The sequence below is a fragment of the Delphinapterus leucas genome, chromosome 11 (genome assembly GCF_059928025.1).
Source record: "Delphinapterus leucas isolate spDelLeu-1000000601 "Yukka" chromosome 11, BTC_Dleu_Yukka2, whole genome shotgun sequence".
Classification (NCBI taxonomy): Eukaryota; Metazoa; Chordata; class Mammalia; order Artiodactyla; family Monodontidae; genus Delphinapterus; species Delphinapterus leucas.
Window position 1 is genome coordinate 1,612,820 of NC_143139.1, and position 20,116 is coordinate 1,632,935.

General features: G+C 59.6%; 1 protein-coding gene across 1 annotated transcript in view; it reads right to left on the reverse strand.

Annotated features, from left to right (window-relative positions):
* Positions 1-20,116, reverse strand: part of CACNA1C (calcium voltage-gated channel subunit alpha1 C) — a 422,079-nt gene that overhangs the window by 32,813 nt on the left and 369,150 nt on the right. The window contains exons 30-35 of the mRNA XM_089920067.1: positions 18,491-18,574; positions 17,942-18,025; positions 5,606-5,638; positions 3,080-3,208; positions 1,809-1,874; positions 1,041-1,132 (exon numbers count right to left, since the gene is read on the reverse strand). Of these exons, the coding sequence (XP_089776193.1) occupies positions 1,041-1,132; positions 1,809-1,874; positions 3,080-3,208; positions 5,606-5,638; positions 17,942-18,025; positions 18,491-18,574 (488 nt within the window). The remainder of the gene's footprint in view (positions 1-1,040; positions 1,133-1,808; positions 1,875-3,079; positions 3,209-5,605; positions 5,639-17,941; positions 18,026-18,490; positions 18,575-20,116) is intronic.

The window sequence follows — 20,116 nt, forward strand, 5'->3', positions numbered from 1 at the left end:
TTCACAAACTATCTCCTGTCGTCAAGGACTTTAGGAAAGGAGAGGGGAGACCCATGGGCCCTGGCTCACGTGTGTCCAAATCCCATATTTAAATGCGGCTCAGGCGTAAACGTTGCTGTGAGGCTGTGGTTTATGATGGCCCCGTGTTCTCACGGCTACCACCTGAGGGAGGGTGATGTCGGACTGATACGTAAGGGGACTGCCATTCTGACTGAACACATTTTGAGCAATAATGATTTGTGGGCTTGGGTGTGGGGAAAGGATTCCACAGAGCATAGTGAAGGTGGGGTTATCTGATGGGGAGGGTTCCTGGATCTTCGGAAAGAACCCCAGGGGCCGGTAAGGGCTCAGTGCCTCTCCCAGCACCTTAGCATGGAGAGTACAGGCGCTGGAATGGAATCTAGGCATCATCTGGTCCAGGGACTGAGTAAACAGTTCTCATCACCACCAGCCCTGGACCAGGTGGGGGTCCCAGAGCCCAGGCTGTGACGAACTGGATGGTGAGAAGAGCCAGGGGAGGGCCAGCCCAGGGGGTCACTGGGATCCAGAGGAGGAAGGACACGGGGCTGCCGCACGGACTCCTTCCCTCGGGGTCGGGCGGGACACACTCCTTCCCCAGCTGTACCTGTGGCCGCGGCCTCCCCAGAGGGTGAAGGCTGGTGCCGGCTCAGCCAAGGCGGGAACTAAGTGCTGTGGACGGAACCACTGAAACAGACAGTGACACCAACTCTGGCAGCTGGGCTTGTCTGAGGAGGAAACTGAGGCTCGGAGGCATCTGCTGTCTCGCTCAAGGTCACTCAAGGTCACAGCGAGTGTGCTGCAGGCCTGGCTCAGCTTTGAACCAGGGTGCTCTTGGAGTTCGATTCTGATCCCCTACTGGCTTCCAGGGTCAGCGGCAGGGGCCGTGTCCAGTGGTTATGAACGACAGTGAGAGGAAGTCTTCCCGGTCCCCCAGCCCCAGCTCTCGTGGTGCGCCCGGGCCAGGGCCGCGCCGGGCAGGCGTCCCGTGTGCACCTGTCCGCACCTGTGTGCACGCTCACCTGAAAAGCAGCAGCACGGCCTGGGGGAAGGTCTGGAAGTTGTTGTTCCTGTTGATCTCTGTCGTGTCATTCAGGGCGATTTTCCCGAACACCTGGCAGGGGGAGAGGACGGGGTCCGTGAGCTGTGGACAGAGGGGTCCTGGTTCCCACCCATCGTTCAACGGTCTCTTCAGGGGTCACAGTTCACCCTGGATGGGCTGGCCCATAAGCTGAACAGAGTCCCCTCTGTGACCTGGAAGGCCTCGCGGGGGCAGGTACCTGCTGCCCTGTCCAGCCCCTGATCCCAGGACCCCACTCGGGACAAGCATCGAAGAAAAGTGCCCTCGGCCCTCGGGAGGGGCCCTGGGCCCAGCGGGAGGGGGGCTGAGAGGCGGTGGAGGCCGAGGCCCCGCCCCTGCGTCTGGTGGAGGCTGAGGCCCCGCCCCTGCGTCTGTGCCCCGCCCCTGCGTCTGTGCGGGACAGGCTCGCTGCCTCTTCCTCTTTCTTTTTCCTTTTTTTCTGGCTGCAGATTCTTGAGACAATTTTTCTTTCCTCTTTAAAAAATACTTTATTGAGGAATAACTCACAAACAGGCCCTTTACATAACTCGAGGGAGTTTTTCCCTAGAGAGAGTGGAACCTGGGCCAGGGGCAACGGGGAGAGAGGGTCTGAGAGCCGTGCACCCCCAGGACACCGCGGGGCTGGGGGGAGAGGTCCAATTCCGGTGACCTTTCCAGCCTCAGAAGGAGGGGCGGGTGTCAGGGGATGCGGGCTGGGGGCCGGGCGTACCTGCATCCCGATGACGGCGTAGATAAAGAACAGCATCACGATCAGGAGGGCGACGTAGGGCAGGGCCTGGCGGGGGCACAGACGCCGTGAGGTCGGCGGGGCGCCGGCGGCTGGGCCCCTCCCCAGGCGGCGTCTCCTCAGTCGCCAGCTGCTGCCTGGCTTGGGGGGGGGCACTTCCAGGAGCCCCGCACACGTTCTGGGCACTAAATGCGAGGAGCCTGAGCCTGGTGCCGACTCCTCCCCTCACCTGGGTGTCAAGCACCTGAGACCTGGGGAGGTCCGCCCAGAAAGGTGGGCTCTGAGCTCGGGGCTTGGCATGGCGCTCCCTCGGCACAAACAATCTAGAAAGAGCAAAACACCCTCCCGCCACCCACCTGTCCTCATGCAGCCGGAGGGCCGTGGGGGACACCCAGCAGCCCCTCCCCACCTCACAGCCGTAAGGTGTAGGAAAGGCAGGACGAAGGGGCACTAGACAAAAGCGAGACCCTGGGCTCAAGCCCGTTTGCGCCACTGTAGCTGTGGGAGCTGGGCTGGGCTTAACCTCTCTGAGCCTCAGGGTCCTCATCTGAAAAATGGGAAGAAAAGCAACGACCTCGGCGTTTTGGGGCCTGGCTGATTTAAGGCTCGCAAGATGCTTGGGCAGGGCCTGGCCCGCGGCCGGCCTCTGCGATTTACTCACTCGGTGTGCTCGGTGTGCTCGCCACCTCCCCGGGAGGGGGCCTCGCGGCTCACGGGGTGGATGGAGCCCGCACACCACTAGGTGGCACCGCGGGACCACGGGCCGTCCGGCCTGGTGGGCGCTCGGGCTCCACCTTCAGTGGCGCCCAGGAAATGTTGGGGGTGGGTGAGCACGTGGGCCCGGTACAGTCACCCAGGGCTGAGGCCGGGGCCACCGTCATTCTGCTTTCACAGAAGGAAACGAGTGCTCGGGGCAGAGAACTGGCCCCGCGGTGGGCAGCCCTGGGTCCACACGGGGCACACCAGGGTCCCGGGGAGTCCAGCTAAGCCCCTAAGCAGGTGCGGACAGCAGACCCTGCTGAACCACTGCCGGGACGAGGGTGCCAGCCCCGGGCTGACAACACCCGAATTGGGAGGGGTCATCGGGCCACCTCTGCCCATGGCTTTCAAACCTCTTGCACCCCCAAAATCCCTTTGTGCAGTCAATTCTCGGGGCAAATCCACAAAAGAGAGAAGAAAGCAGCATGCTTGCGGCCTCCCCTCAGCTGGGAGCATCGTCCCAGGTGGGGCCTGGGAGGGGGGCTGGGGGGTACCTGGAAGGACTTGATGAACGTCCACAGCAGCGTCCGGATGCCCTCCCCACGGCTCAGCAGCTTGACCAGACGCATGACCCGGAAGAGGCGGAAGAAGGTGATGGAGATGCGGGAGTTCTCCTCCGCGTTCTGGGGCCGTTAACACAGCAGTTAACACGCAGGCGGGCGGCGGGGGCCGGCTGCACTCGACTCTCCCGGCGCCCACGGGTAGGCCCAGCCCCAGGCCTCTGCGGCGCCCGGCCGTGCCCAGGCCCCAAGCCTCTGCCCCAGCATCCGTGGTCTTAAGCCCACCCCGGGGGGGGGGCGGCAGGTGATTCCCTAGAAATTCCATCTGCTCTGAAATCTAGGCCAAGAGCCGCCCTGGTGCCCCTGCTGCCCTCCTGCTTGGCTCAGCCGAGGGTCCGGCGTCCCGAGCGGCACCGGCGCTCTGGAGGTCCTGGGGGGCGGGGGCCGCCCAGCCTCAGCACTCGGTGTGCCACCTCCCCCCACGGCTGTGGATGGGCCCGGGCCGCAGCCCCTGCCGCCCCTCTGCTCCCTTCTGCCCTGGGCCCGCCGGCTGCACAGGCCTGGGAGGGGTGGAGGCCCAGGCAGTGGAGCGTGAGCCCTGGACGGGTCTCCCTGCCGTGAGAGGACCGAGGGGTCCTGCTCGGGGCGGGTGGGCTCCCCAGGGGTGTCCTGGAGCGGGCCCGGGGCTGCTGGGCCTGGGGGAGCCTGGGGCCGGCACATGCCTGGCTGGGGGTCGGGGGCCGGACACGCAGCCCCGTCACCCTCTTCTCCAGATCTGGGAACAGTCAGCACAAAATGACCCCCGACCCCCCTCCTGCCCACACCGGCCAGAGAGCTGGGTGGTGCCCGGGAGCTGGCCGGTTCCCCAGAGCCAGTGCAGCCCCCAGCCCCGTGGGCACCGGGAGAGAACGGACCTTCGGGCTTCCTGTTACGGCTCCTGCTGCAGGCCCCCTGCTCGGAGGCACCTCCGTCCGGGTAGTTGCTGGGCCCCATGTGGGCCCCGATTCTCAACTCCCGCTCCTCTGGCTTCATTTCTGACCGTCTCCAGGTCAGATCTGTCCTGGCCACGCCCACGAAAATCCCACCAGCGCCCGAGCCCTCGCGGCTCCTGGTTCTGACTCTGTGACCGGGGCTCCAGGGGCCGCTCCCCTCACCCCGATCAGAGCAGGAGCCCCCTGAGGGGGCCGGGTTTTACATGCGCCAGCACACCCTGCTCCTCCCGGGGCGGGCTGCGTCTATCCTTCTTCTGAGCCAGAGCTGCTCCCCCGGGGCGGGCTGGTGGCTGGGGGCCGCAGGGGCTGGGGGGGGCCCCGGCAGCAGGCCGTCTGGCCCCCGGGCCCTACCTGTCTGCATTTTGAAGTCTTTGATGCCCTTCATCTCTGCATTTCTGTCACCCGTGTACCTACGTGAAATTCTACTTTCTCTCCTTCAAAGGAGGTGGTGCTTCCCCAGAGGAGGCTCAGGGCCTTGGAACTCGGCTGTCAGCCCCACTGTGCTCGGGAAGGGAGACAGAAGAAGAGCGCGCCAGCTTACACAGAGCTCAGCTGGGCACCGAGTCTGGGAGGTTGGCGCCGCAGAGCCATCTGCATCTGACTCGTTAAAAAGCAAAACGCAAGCCTCCAGTCTGAGCTCGTCCTGCGTTCAGAGCCCTCCAGACGCCGCAGGTGCCTTACGCTCCACTGACCGGTGACACACGGGCAGCACGTCCAGGCTCCTCCCTTCCAGCTATGGTCGTGGGCTTCATCAGGAAACATCCCCCACCGATCTTGCCTCTGTCTGCTGACCTCTGGGACTCGGGGAATCAACCCACTCACCGGCCCTCCTAAAAACCCACACTTGGCCCACGTTTGAAGTCTGTGACAGCAGCCTCTTGGAGACAGCTGTTCCAAGGAGACTTCAAGGTCACACCGGTCGGCCTCTCTATCACTTTAGCCAAAGATTCCTAGAGCAGAAGCGGCTCCCACCAGACGGTCTGCTGCAGTGAAGCGGGCGTGGCCTAGTTTTCATGCCCCTCACAGGTAACTGTTGGGGTGATAGGAAATCCAACCACTCTCTGGGTAATGAACCCAGCTTCACCGCTTACTGGGGCCTTGACTCAGAGCTGGAGGACAGCCTGGTGACTAGGAGGACCTCCCCGTCTCTGGCTATGTCACCTCTCCTTCCTCTTTCCCAGAGGCCTTGCCATGGCGCTCGTGGGTGCCCCGTGCAAACCCCACGACAGATTCAGGGTGGGGACGTCAGCCAGCGGAGTCCTCAGGACGTTTAACAGGAAATGTCCCTCGGGTCCGATTCTCTCCCAGTGGCTCATTAGACAGTCAAGGTCATGGTGAACCGCCACCCACAGGAAAGCTCTAGGATGGAAATGTCACACCAACAGCACTTGGCAGGCAAGGCGCACGGCAGACACGGGCAACATGCATCGGGGGCTGGCTTCCGAGATGCTGGGGGTCGGGTGGGGGAAGTGGGTATGTTAGAGGGGGTCACAGAAGCTGAGAGCGTGGTCTGGAGGCTTGGTCTTACCATAAAGGGAGAGCATTGGGTATGTTCAGCTGGCTTTAAAGAAAGGCAGACAGAGATGAGCTGTAATGAGTCTCCGAAAAAGACGCCCGGCATTCTAGGTCTTGGTAACACAGGAGCAACGCAGTGGCAGGAGAGGGCAACAGCGCCAAGTGGAGGGTACACAGCACAGGCCTGGCAGGGTCCGGGCGCTGCCAGAGTGGACTCCCACCCAGCGAGGACTCTGGGTGTTCTCCTGCCCGGAACCATCTCTGGCTACAGATTAACTACCAATTCACACCTGTTATCACGGAGGTGTTCCAGATTTTGAGGATGGAGGTTTTGTTTGTTTTGAATCAGCTGTGTGTCCTAAGGTAGCCTCCAGGGGCTGACACTGCACACGCTTACCCAGCACTGCCCGCTGAAGGCGAGAGACCTTGCCTGTGCCCAAGGCTGCGCTTTGCCCACGTGTATTTGAGCAAAGGAGACCAGGGGCAGTGGCCCCCCAGGTCCAGGGGAAGACTGAGGTTCAGTTACCCCCTCTATGGTGGGGCTAGCCCTCAAGCTGAGGCTCAGGGAGAAGGGCCTGCTGGCTCCTGATCTCCGGGTGTGGACCCTGGACACCGGCCTGAGATAAACGCGTGTGGATCTGTTTATTAAATTTGAAAGCCCTGCACACAATTTAGGACATTATAGTTAACACCCCGAGAAGCTGTTCTCAGGGGTCTGACTCTGGGCCCATTAGGGGGCAGGGGCCGAGGGGCCTGGCCTCAGGGGCGCATCCCACAGCAGCCCCGAGCTGCATCCGGGAAGGTGCCCTGCCCTGCAGCCCCGCACACAGAGCACAGCCGGGACTGGTCCCCGCCGCCTGAGCTGCCAACTGCTTCTAGAAGGTCACGACTTCACTCTCACCCTCCACTTTCAGAGAGTTGCTCCTGTGTTTCTGTTTTCAAGGTATAAACAAGGAGAACATGTAATGGGGTTTTTCAAGGACGGAAATGTGCACAACCAGACGCTTGCAGACTGAAAAGTACTTCTCTGGTAACAGATTTCTCAGAAAATTCCTTTCGTTCCCATTGCAAGTTGGGACGTGTCCTTTTCGGGGACTGGGGGAGACACGGGGTGAGGGAAAGGACGAGAAGGGACAGGACGCCTCTCTGGTTGTTTATGGAACAGTCTAGATCTGTCTCTGCTTCACGACGGGCTGCAGCTGCCAGGTCCACCCACGTGCCTGGACAGGGTGGGGTGTCTAGGATCTGGCCAGCAGGCTGAGAGAACATGGAGACAGACACGCACACGCACGCACACGCACGCATGGAGGAAGTTCCAGGCTGGTCAGGGGCTTGCGCCCCAGTGTTAACCTGTGAGGAGCCCCATGCCTCCCGGGCTTCAGTGGGGGAGGGGTGTGAGGTCCGCACAGAGGTGAGTCCACAGGCAGTGCTGGGCTCTAGGCCGAGCGCCCAGCAGGCTCTAGCCTTGGATGCACCCTGAAAACCACCGAAGGTGCCCATTACTTCCAAGAGCCCTGGGCAGATGACTGAAGGTCTTCTGGGTCAACCCCTTCCCGAATGGGACCAGAATGGGGGTGCTTTAGAGGACCCGCCTGGGTCACCTGGCCCGACCGAATTAACCCCCAACCGTGAAAAAATTAAAACTACTTATTTTACTGCTTAAACCTTCAGAATCCTTCATTTGGGCTTTTTAAATGTCTTACCTGTCGTTTTCTTGTTTTGAGCCTTTTATGCTCCCGTTTCAGACTCATTTCTGTAAGTCACATTTTACTCCAAGATTTACCTTTGGGTCTGTTCTAATCACCTCGGGCACATCGTATCATTTTAACACTATGTATTAATTCAGCAACGCTTTTGTTTTTGGCCACGCTGTGCAGCTTGTGGGATCTTAGTTCCCGGACCAGGGATCGAACCCGGGCCCTCGGCAGTGAAAGCACCGAGTCCTAACCACTGGGCCGCCAGGGAACTCCCCAGTAACCCTCAGGATCCATCCCTATGACAGGAGACGAGAAGGGCCGTGGAGAGAGGAAGGATGGGCGTCCAACCCAGCGTCCAACGAGCCTCACTTGGGGAGAATGTGGAGACTCACGGGCTCGTTTTTTTCTTGGGCCTTGAGTCTTCCTCTTCAGAGGCTGCTTCTGACTTGCGGGGCAGGGTCACCTGTCAGCCACTCATGTGCGCCTGTCCTCATGTGAGGACCTGTGCTTACAAGGTCCACGGGCTGGAAAGTAACTATGCATCGTAACAAAGCCGGAAGGCAACCCGGAGTGGTGATTCCTACAGGAGAGTGCAGGAAGGGGCCCGTCGCACAGCCCTGCCCACAGAGAACCACTGGCTGACGCACTGCTGCCCGAGGTCACCCCCAGATGCCCGGGCGGCCAGAAGACGGGCGAGTGTGTCTGCCGATCGCTGTGATCCCCCAGAACGTCCTGAGGGACCACCGAGCGTCACTTCTACCTTCTGAGCTAAGTGTAGGATTAATGGGGAGCCCCGAGTGCTTGAGCTGCCCCCCTCGGATGCTTCCCCAGGCTTGCTCCCAGTGACCCCGAGTTACCTTTTCAGTGCGGGGGAGTGGGGATCACCTGCCCTGCACCCTGCCTGCCGCCAGCTCGTGTCCACGAGCGGGGAGCATGCAGCCCATTTCTCAACCGCCCATTCTGATCTTTGTTTTCTAATGATCTGGTCATTTTCAAGGGGTTAGGGTATCAGGGCAATTAACTTAATTTGCTCTTGCAGTTGGTAGGAATGAAATGAGATTGTTCCTCCCCATGTGGGGCAGAGGTGGGACACTGTCAGAGAGGCCCCGGGCCAGCAGCAGGGACAGACCCTGCCCTCACCTGGGCACATGTATGTGGGTCACCTTGTATGGTTCAACCGACAAAGACCTGGGGTGGCTCTGGAAAACTGCCCTTCCGACCCAAGTTCAGGACCAGACGAGAAACACCACCTCAAGTGGATGAAGCCTTTGTTTCTGGAATGTCCTCACTGTTCCTTTTCACTGGGGTGCTCTCTCTAGACCACCCGTGGGAGCCGAGGGGACTGAAGGGCACCAGAGCCTGCAAAGAGGGTTCTCCAGGATGGACGGACGCCAGAATCGGTGGGCGTTTCCCAGTTTACATCCCATTGTCTCTCTGGAGAACGGAGAGGTTGTTGGAAATCGCTCTTGACCACATAGAAAAGGGACGGCTTCCTTTCCCTTCTTCTCCTCTTTCCCGGACCCCCTTCTTGCATAGCTGGGAGGCGAGGGTTAGCAGGGAGGTAGGGCCAGGCGGTAGATTTCGATATCCTGACTACCTTCTAGGATGTTCTCCGTGATCGGCGGTTCGAGGGCACTTAAGAGCAGCTGTGTGCCGTGGCTGAGTCTCCTGGCCAGGCTGGCTTGGAAAGGTGCAGATGACCTGCTTCCCTGCAGGGAAGGCTGAGTCCAAACAGGCCCTCGGACAAGGGCCCAATCCCAGTGGCTGCCGCTGAGACAACGGTTATGTATCGGTCACTGAAATTCCACATCTCTCTGAACCGAGTCAAAAGCAACAGCACGGGAATGTGTGGACCTTTTACTGGCTACCCTCCTACAGAAGCCTTGCTTGAAGAGACAGAAAACAAAAAACCCTTGTCCAGAACTCAGGGAGTGGATCTGGTATCAATTCCATCCCAAACCACCTGAAGATCTGGGTCCAGCTGCCATCCCCCCTCCGCCTGCCATCCCCCCTCCACCTGCCATCCCCCCTCTGCCTGCCATCCCCCCTCCGCCTGCCATCCCCCGCCACCAGCTCTGCTTCTCTACTCCAACTGTCTCTAATCTCATCTCGATTTGATCTGCAAGACAAGACGGTAGTTCAGCTGTGAGCATGTCATGGTGTCGTAGGGGGAGTCTGGGGGGTTGGGGCTTTGTTGGCGAGACCCCAGTTAGCCTAGGGTGGGAGGATAAATATGAGGCTGGTACACACAGAGAGAGCTGGGGATACGGGAGTCAAGGGCTTCTAGAGACATCTGGCGCTGCTTTTGTGGCCAGGAGCCAGGCGGCATACGTTCAGGGGTGGGGGTTCTCATTATCCTTCTAGCCCCTCTTCCAACCAGGAGAAACGCACATCCCGGGAACTGAGGTGTGGCCCCGCGGACGTGGAGGGGTTGGGAGGTGCTGACGGTCAGAGCCGCCAGGGGTGGCTGCAGGGAAGGAATTTTAGGGTCAAAGTAAAATCTGTTGTAAACTGCTAGCTCTCTAAGGTTGAATGAAGTGCTTTCTTGGGAGGGAGACGCAAGGTCCAAGTAAGCACGTGTCAACTGGGAGACACACAGCGGAGGGTCGGTGCCACAGATTTGAGGGCAAATGAAGGAAATACCGATGGTCAAAAGCAATTCTTAAGCCCAGTTTTCTTTTCGGTCCGGCACGAATGGAGGAACGGAATTGGGTTTGAGGAAGAGAAGAGCTGGGAAGGGGAAGGTGGGGGTTGTGAGGAAGGTGGAGGCAAGGACAGAAAAGGGCGGGGCGCAAGTGAAGGTCACCCCAAAGATGCGAGGGCGGAGGGTGGAAAGGCAGCCCCCCCCCACCAGGGGCTTACATCTGTTTCTCCAAAGGAAAATTCCACCCAGAAGGGGAAGGAGATTCTAGCCAGAAAGGAGAACCTTTGTGGTCATAGGCACTCAGTTGAAATGCCCTTCTGAGCACCCCTTGAGGGGTCTTTGGCCCCAAGGGGACTGGAGGAGAGGGGCAGAGCAGGCGTTGTGGGTGCTGAGCTGTGGTGACCGGCCTGTGCTGTCAGTCATGCTGCGGAGTGGCTGAGGCCTCAGGGGCTGCTCACTGCTCACCTGCAGCCCGATGGCTCCTCAGGGGCTGTTACCTGCCAGAGCTCACGCTACACGGGACTGATTACAAAATCGCCAGGGCTGTCTTATCTTCCTTGGGAGGGACAGTCATTCAGACAGATAACCAACAACGGAACTCATGAAAAATAAATGAACAAAATCCGCTTGCCAGGAGCACTCACAAAATCCCATATGTGGGGGCAGAGGGGAGAGACAGAGACAGAGACAGGGACACAGAGAGAGACACACACACGTGGACGGACACGGTGAGCCTGAAGGATGGAGAAGAAAAAGAGAGAGAGAGAGACAGGGACAGAGACAGAGATAGGGATACAGAGAGATACACACACACGTGGATGGACACAGTGAGCCTGAAGGACGGAGAAGAAAAAGAGAGAGAGACAGAGACAGAGACAGGGACACAGAGAGAGACACACACACACGTGGACGGACACAGTGAGCCTGAAGGATGGAGAAGAAAAAGAGAGAGACAGAGACAGAGACAGGGACACAGAGAGAGACACACACACACGTGGACGGACACAGTGAGCCTGAAGGATGGAGAAGAAAAAGAGAGAGACAGAGACAGAGACAGGGACACAGAGAGAGAGAGACACACACACGTGGACGGGCACGGTGAGCCTGAAGGATGGAGAAGAAAAAGAGACAGAGACAGAGACAGAGACAGGGACACAGAGAGAGACACACACACACATGTACGGACACGGTGAGCCTGAAGGATGGAGAAGAAAAAGAGAGAGAGACAGACTCAAGGAAACAAACCAGCGAGAGCAGCCGGCTCTCAGGAAGCAGCGTTAGACAGTGAGCGCTTTTGGGGGCACCTGTCAGTGTTTTGGGGCCTGCTGAAATTAGCTCCCTCACTTCCCCCACGAGCTCAGGGAATATTCGAGGTCCCTCTGCTTTAGACGCTCTCTGGCAAACACCTCGGCAGCTGGCTCAGCTGGGGACAAGTGACACCCGCTGCCTGGATGGATGGCCGTCTGGCTGAACCAGGGCTGTGTCCTGACAGCATCCTTCAGTCCAGTCCTCCGATTTAGGGGAAAGGAGAGGGTTGTATGAGGACAGAAGAGGTGAGAATGAGGGAGGAAAGGAAAGAAAATTAGAGGACGGGAGGTGGAGGGGTCTCGGTCAGAAGGCGGAGGACATGAGGGGCCCCGTTGGGTCCCGGCTGTCGCGACACCGGACAGCCTAACTCAGCCGGGAGAAAACCATTAGAAACGGGTTCCAGGGGCCTTTCGGGTCAGGCCTGCAGGACCCTCCTCCAGGCCACTGCTTCGGGACAGCCTGCGCCCGGCAGCCTGCGGTCCAGTACGCGGGCCTCGCTCTGCAGGCAGAGCCCGGGCTCTGCAAATGGCTCCCCGCGCCCTGCTGGACTGCGGCTGGTCGGGGGGCCCCAGCTCACTGCTGGGCGAGCGGGGCTCTGCTCAACCTCTCAGGGCCAACTTCCTTTCCAAGCAGAGGAGAAGCTACCCTTTAGGACGACTGGGGGCCGGGCCCGTCCTCACTCACACCCATGCTCCAGATGCCGCCTCTAGGTCGAGTCTTACCTTCATCCCTTTAAAGGCAGAGTTTCTTTTGGGGGCGGGCGGTACCGAGTCAGTACTGCCCTCGTGTGAACAAGGCACCTTGGTGGCTTCATTTGTTGGGGGCGTGGGAGTGGAGGTGGGGCTGAGAAGGGGAGGGACTGGAGCAGCGGGGGAGGGACCAGCAGAGGGAAACAGGTGGGGGGGATGGGGGCACAGGAAGGTGGCAAGGGTCACAGCTGCTCCACCTGGCTTGGCCTAACACCACCCGTGTTGACTTAACCGAGGCCCCGACGTGCGTCCCAGATGCTCCAGGCTGAGGCACGTCCCAGCCGTCCCACCTGCCCCCTCGCCCCCACCCCTTCTCCCCTCCGCCCGCTCTCTCCTCCGTCCAGAGGGCAGGGAAGGGGCTGCCCCACACTTCCTGCGCTCTTGTCCTCCAAGCCCCATGACCCAGGGCCCAGGCATCCGAGCATCCCCTGGAGTCCTCAGGCCCGGAGAAGTTCGGCTGAGCTGCGCTGCCTGGGGTCCCGAGGCTGGGAGTGCCCTGCGCGGGGCCTGTGAGTGCAGGGTCACGGCCAGCCTGCCCGTGGTTTGGCCGAAGGGCTCATGGAAGTGCAGGAGTCAGTTCTCCCACAGGGATGGACTCGAATCCCGCTCTCGCCACCTGTTAGCTGCACGGCCTTGGCAAACCCTGAGCAAGCTCGGCCCCTCCCAGGGATGTGACGTGTGGTGGCCCTGGCCTGGCGCCCCCCCGAGGGCAGCACGCTGCCCCCCACCCCTGCCGAGCTCCTCACGAGACCCCAGCCGCGACCGCGTCACTTCACCCCGCCGTCCTGCTCGGCCGCTCTGCAGCCCTGCGCTAGTTCTCTGTCTGTGTCCACGCAAGTCCCCGTCCACTGACCCTGCCCGGAGGCCCTCGGCCGCGTCCTGTTCCCACCTGAGGGTCCCTGGGGCCTTCTCTCTGGAGAGTTTCTAGGTGATAATTTAGACGCCACGGCTCTCGGGTGGTCCACACGTGGGCCTGCCAGGCGGCGAGGGCGTCACTGTCAGAAGGCGTCCAGTGCAGAGCCGGTGGGGGGCACTCTGGCCCACCTCAGGCCCCCGCCGCTGCATTCAAGGACGGCCAGCCCCAAGGCGGGTCACTGCTGTCAGTCCCGTGGCCGCCTCGTCCGCGACTGGGGACACGTGTGTCCGTGATGAGGGCTCCGGGCGTCCCAGCACTCCCTGTCGTGCAGGGGTGGGGAGGGGTAACTGGGGGCTGCCAGGGGCCACTTCTGACACCCCAGGAGCTTCCACTGACATCACAGGGTTACGTCACTAGGTTTTCCTTCTGGAAAACAGAATTTCCAACTCAAGGGATAAAGGAGAAGCAGGGAGCTTCCTAGGGGACATGACGCTGACTGCACAGACGGAGGAGAAGGTAGCGCGTCCAGAGGGGATGGGGTGGCTGGGCCGTGGCCACGGACGCAGGATCCAGCGTGACTGCGGAGCCCCGGGTCTCCCCCGGCCACCTCGGAGGGTCCAAGGGCATCTCCCAGAGTGAGCCGGAGGTCAAGGTGGCCCCGAGCACGGAGGCCCCAGCTCAGCCCCCCATTTCTCCTCTTCCCTCAGCTGTTCACCTGTCCCGGCCTGGAATACCGTCGCTGTGCTGCTGATTCCATGTCTGACCGCAGACCGGGCGTCTGTTGTCCACCTGACATCACCGCTGGGCAGTCGAGTACACAGCCCCCCACCCCCCCGAGCCTCGTCCTCTTCGTGCAAACGGGCCTCGCCTCCCACCCTCCTGCCGACGCCGGCTCCATCCTCCCCGGCTTGGCCGGGACCCCACGGCTCCCTGGGAGCCCTCCTCCTCTGGCGCCCACATCCAGGCCGTCAGGAGAGGCCGTGGGTCCTGCTCGCAGAGCACACTGAGAATCTGACCGTTTTCACCACGTCTGCTGCAACTCCGTCCCCTCCCACCTGGATGGCTGCGTCCACCTTCCAAATGGTGGAGGGCTTTGCCCTTGACTCCCGCGGGGGTCCCCGGACCATGGACACCTCTTCTCAAAGGTGCCCGAGTCTCCGCCTCCCACTCAGGCGAAGGCCCAAAGCTGCTCTCCTCCCTGACCACCGCACCCTGCGTGTCCTGCCCGAAAGCTCCTCTCCCGGGATCCGCAAAGGCATCGCCTCACTTCCCTCAGGTCTTCGCTTTCTTCAAATTCCCCTCCTCAGTACAGCTCGTCTTACAGAGAACGGCACCAGCCTCCACGGCTCCCTGCTCCTCCGACCCCCTCCCTTGGCACTTCTCGGCTCTCCACGTACTGCACCATTTCCTTATTTTCTGTGTCCGATCATCTCCCAGCCTTAGGACACCAGCTCCCAAGGACGGGCTTTTGTTTGGTCCATAATGGATCCCAGGTGCCCGGCACCAGAAGGGGAGGCTCCAGCCACGGTGGAAGGAAGGGACAGTTGTTACTGGGGTCGCTGGGGAATCCACTTCCCAAGGCAGGGCACCAGAGCCTAGCAGAGGCAGGAAGACGGAGCTGTTTGAGGGGAGATGACTCTGAACGTGGGGAATATTTGGAGGGCGGCTGGGATGCACACAGCAGTTGGGGAGGGAAACAAGAGCTGGTCTCTGTAGGTTAATTGTCAAAGATGACGAGTTACAGGTGGAGAGCCTCAGGGATCCCTCTGACACTGGAATGGAACGTTTGTCTGCAAAAGGAGGTCTTGTGACAACAGTAAGACTAGAAAATTCGGGGAGGCCTGGAGCTGAACTCTTGGCCCAGTGAGCGTCCAGACCCATAACCTGCCTATGGCCGGAAGGCAGAACCATACGGTGGAGGGTCCTGCCTCTGAGAAGAAGCGTTGTTGTCCCTATAACTTGTCCCACAATCCTGGCTACCGTCGGGGTGCAGGGCCATGTCCGTGCTTGTGGGACAGGCCCATCTTGGCTTGAGTCGTGGGCAGTGGTCAGTGAGCTTGCTTTGATCCGGCTGGACCCATTGACCAAGAGTTCGAGTGTATCCGGGAACGAGGGCTGTGACATCTGTGCTTGGCTCGTGTGTCAGCAGGGGGGTTGGAAAGATCGTCCTTTGCTTGGGTGCCACGGTCTCTCCCCTTTAACAGTGCTGTACAGTTTTTTAATTTTTATTTATTTATTTTTTTGTCTGCATTGGGTCTTCTTGCTGCACGCGGGCTTTCTCTAATTGCGGAGAGCGGGAGCTACTCTTTGTTGCTGTGCGTGGGCTTCTCATTGCAGTCGCTTCTCTTGTTGTGGAGCATGGGCTCTAGGTGCACGGGCTTCAGTAGTTGTGGCACACGGGCTCAGTAGTTGTGGCACGCGGGCTCAGTAGTTGTGGCGCACGGGCTTAGTTGCTCCGTGGCATGTGGGATCTTCCCGGACCAGGGCTCGAACCCGTGTCCCCTGCATCGGCAGGCGGATTCTCAACCACTGCGCCACCAGGGAAGTCCCAACAGTGCCGTACAGTTTACGGCCGGTTTTTAAATGGATGCTCTTAGTTGAGCTTCAAAACCCAGCCCCGTAAATCGTCATGTTCCTCGGATCGGTGGGGGCTGGGGGGGAGGGAGAAGCAGGACTCAAGCACTTGATCTGACCCTGGTCCAGCCTTCTCCTCCAGCCCCTGCCTGGGATGATGACGCAGGTGTCCTTTCTGGATGTGTGGGAGGGGGTGGGAAACAGTCGGGGCCGAGTGGTGGGTCTCTGGACACCTCCTCTGCTCTGCATCACACACGCTGTCCCCGTTTTTATCTCCAGACAACCCTTCGTGTGACTTTTCACAAACTCCTCAATCTGGAGAGTGAAGAGCATCTCCATGTGGGCGAAGGATACTGGGAGGAATTGGAGGGGCTTCCCAACTGGAAGCGGGGACGGGCCGATAACTTCTCGTTTAGAAAATAAAAAACCTCCTGTGGTTATTTAAAGATACAGACTATGGAACGTAAGGGCTGAACAAATCCTGGCCGGCAGGAGTCTGCGAGAAGAGGCTGTGAGATGTACGTGTTCATCAGAAGGCATCATGGACTGAACAGACAAGAATGCTGGTCCCCCGCCCCGGGAGGCCTGGGATCCAGCCGAGGGGCAGCAAAGGCACTGGCACGCTCCATCCTCACCTGTGCATCGGCAAACGGGGATGGTCATTCGCGTCTGTCAAGCTCAGGCTCACCGCACACAAGCTGGGCGCCGAGGCGAATTGTAAATGGAAACTGTTGTACAAATGGAGGGTCTGTATGTGACTCCACGTGCCGTTCCTGGGGTCTTGCACCACCCCCAATTCCAACAGTCACTTTCTGGCGTAGAAATTTTATACTCTAGAATGTTTTTCCTTCGTCTTTGTTTTTCTTTAAAAATAGCAGTGATTTGAAAGAAAACGGCCGGCTGAGCGATGGCGTGGACCTGGCCAACAGTGAGCACCCCAGAGGACCCTGGGACTGAGGTGGGTCCTCTGCACCCAGGGAGCTGCCTGCTGTCACCCTCCTGTGGGTCCCTGCCATCGGCCCCAAGTCCCCTGGCATGGTTCCCCACAGGGACCCACCCTCCAGACGCAGGCTCATCCTGCCCTTCCCTGGTCTCCCCCGAGGGCCCCTCGGTCCGAGCACAGGCCCTGGCCGGTGGATACTTGTAGGTAGGGATGTGACAGCTCCTGGGATAGAACTTGGGGTCCATCCAGCCACTTGGGGGGGCAGTGCCAAGGGAGAGGAGGCATGGAGTCTGAGTGGGGAGCTTGGTTTCCTTGTGTTCCAATGAGTCAATGGCAGAGGTCAAGGGAGTGTACACACGTACACACACACACACACACACACACAGACACCCCGCAAGACAAAGATGACCCTGGGGGATCCCCGAGACAGAGGGGCAATCGAATCTATGCTACGGGGCGAGCAGGGAGGGGGCCAGCTTGACGGGGGGACACAGGGAAAGAAGAACAGCCTCCTCCCAACGTCCACCCGCTCGAAGGGGGCAGACAGGACTTCTGATCAGCGGAAGCAGGACATATAATAACATCAGTTCAACCGACTGGCAGCCGACTATGGGGTGGAGGGGGCAGGTAAGGACAAGGGCGGGGGACGGTGGCAGTCGTGGGGTGCTTCTGACACCTTAGATCAGAACTCTAGAGCATCTGCTCCGTGCTGTTATTCAATGGTTCAGTGCATCAACATTTGTGCAAACATTACCAAGTCTCTTAACCAAGGAAAAATCCTGACGAAAAACTAAACCACACATGTTAAAAACCAACCGCAAGAGGGCTTGCCTATAGATAACGAGAGAAGATTGAACATGCTGGGGAGCAGAGGGACGTGTGCAGGGGCTAGAGGGACTGTCTAGGAGGGGCAGCTCCCGGGGGCAGGTGCAGGAGGTCTTGGAGCCGGGGTGGTGGTGGTGAGGGGAGAACCAGGCAGGGGCAAGGCTGGTCCTCTGGGGCAGGTTCACCTGGGGCCAGGTGCTCCCACAGCAAGTTGCAGGGGCGGGGGCGGAGGAGCCCTCTCCAGAAAAGAGGGGTGCGGGCTGTTCTCCCCCACCTCTCAGTGGAGGGGCTGTTTTAGCGTGGATACGATGGGCTGACAGTGCTGGCCAAGTGCGAGCCTTCACCTGTGGTCCTCGGGAGAGCTCGTTTCCCGGATGCTGGGAATGGGAAGGGGCCGCACTGGCAGCTGCCCAGCGGTTGTAAACACCCTTCCACCGTCTCACTCTGGGATCCCAGGGCTGCATCCTCCTAGACAGTGTGTGTCATGCTAGGCCAATTGCAAAGGGGGAAGGAAAGGATGCAGCGATCAAAACTCAGAAGGAAAGGGGGCCTAGCTCGTTCCAAACGTTAAAGAAAAAAGAATAAAAACATTTCGAAGTAAAGCAACGAGAAAGAAAATCCTTTCAACCAATTTAAACAAACAAACCAGAATAACTTAGTGGGAATAAGGAGTTGGGAGGAAGCGGCAAGGAGAGAGCAATGGGGTGAGCGCGGGGCAGGAGCGGCGTCGCAGGGCGGGACGCCGGTACTTACGTTTACCTCGGTGATGGCTATGTCAACAATGCTACCAACAACAATCAAGGCGTCAAATGTGTTCCATGCATCACAGAAATAGTGCTGCATGGGGCAGAGGGGCCAAGGGAGGGAGAGAGGAGGAAAAACCAACAACAAAGAAAAACAAAACAAAAGAAAGAGGAAAATGAAAAAAAAAAGCATGAAAGAAAGGAGAGAAGAGGAAAAAAATGAGAAAAGAAAGAGGTTATGTGGGCATACTGGACCCTCTTACCACTCCACAGTTCTGGAGGTGCACACCTGGTACCCGGTGCTCGCCGAGCCTGACAAAAGCCGGGTTAGTCGGGGTGGCGGGGCCGGGCGGGGGTCCTGGAGGAGGAGAAGCCCCGGCCGGCCGCCCCTTGTCCGGCCCGGCAGAGTGGGGACAGTGCGGGGGCTCACGTCCCCCAGGACGGCGGCAGGTGCAAGAGAAAGCATGACTGGCGGGGGTAAAACAGGAAAACCAAACAATAAACCGGAGGAGGTGAAGAGGGAGGGACACAGAGGCGTCCTGGGCAGAAGCATACTCACATTCGTCTCACTGAGAATGACGTCAATTACGCTGCCAATTACGATGAGGCAGTCAAAGACATTCCAGGGGTCACTAAAGTAGCCCTACACGGGGCGGCAGGATGGGAGTGAAAAGGAAGGTCAGACAGACAAGAACAGAGAACCGCCGTCGGGCCGCACCGTCGCTGCCCCCCAGCCCCTCCCAGGCCTCCAGCGCCTCCTAGGAGGCCTGCCTGCAGGGAGGGAGGGAGGGAACAGGGGCGGGGGCCCTCGCGAGGTGGTCTGGGAATTAGCAAGCGGCCATGGGTGTGGTCCAGGCACAGCCAGGCCCTCTGGGCTCAGGGGTGAGCCGTGTGACGCTCGTGATAGTGAGGGGACCATGGCATCAGAGCAGCATCTACAAGGTCACCCTCGTGGCAGCCCTGGACGGGCATCCAGCCCTGGACAGAGGCTTTCCTCCCTGAAAGGGGACGGAGGCCAGGTCAGTCCCAAGGTTTGGTAATGTGGGAGGTGACCCTAGACCGGCTCTCGGGGCAGGGGTGTCTCTGAAGCACCACCATGCTCAGCACCATCGTTCTGACTCAGGATCCTGCTGAAGCGGCCCCCGTGAGAATGAGGTTCTCACAGCCTTTCCTGCAGGCTGGGTGGGGGTCTGGGGGCTGTCGTGTCTAGGGGGAGTGATCAGGATGCTGACTCCATTCCTTTGTCCTGCACACATGGATTTTGTTTGTTTTACACCATATTTGGGGAAGGGAATGGAGGAATGTTTTTCAAAGACTTTTTTCAAAGTTCGTGGACAACTGGTCAACCAAGGGCTGTCCCGTTCCTGTGAGGGTTCTTGGAGTCCTGGGTGGGCAGGCTCTCTGCAAAGAGAGGGCGGGTTCTTAGGTCTGGACCACTGCCTCTCAGAGTGCAGGGGAAAGGGAGCAATGCTCTGTGACACACGGATGTTCAGGAGCCCCGGGAACCACACAGCTGTCCTCCCCAGGGGTGGAGTGGGGAGGGCCCAGCACCGAGGGCATCTGTCTTTCTGTAAGAAAGGACATCTGCCCCTTTGGTTCTTCAAGGGATGCCCCAGCCTCTGATCCACGAGGTGGGGCTTCCAGGAGATGCACTTCTGAGGTTGGTGAGGAGGTAAGAAAGCATCGGGCTGGCCTCTTAGAGTCTCCCCGGTCCCTCTCCCTGGCCCTCCTGGGGCGGCCAACTCTCGCTCTCTATTTCTGAGTCCCAGGAGGCTGTGCTCTCCCATTTCTTCCCGACTCTCTCCAGCTCCCTGACCACTCCACCCCCACCCCCCTTCCTAGCTGTGCCCCCTCTCAGATGGATCACAAGACATGCTGTCCCAGGGCTGTTATTCTTAGTGTGGAGGTCAGGTCACAGGGAAAGGGACCTCTCGGTTCCCAGGACTTTCTGCCAAAAAAAAAAGCAGAAATGCCACTGTGGAGACTCTGGACAGCCCAGTGGGGGGCAGAGGTCGGCCAGGGCGTGGGTGAGGTGAGAGTCACTTGAAACCCTTGCTGGCTTCCCAGAGTATTTTTCTGAATATCCCGGAGCCTTTGGGGGCACCGAGAGGCTTTTCTCTCCCATTCGAGTCACGTGCTGTGAGCGGGAAAGAACCGACCCCCTCCAGGGTCCTCCCATGGCATC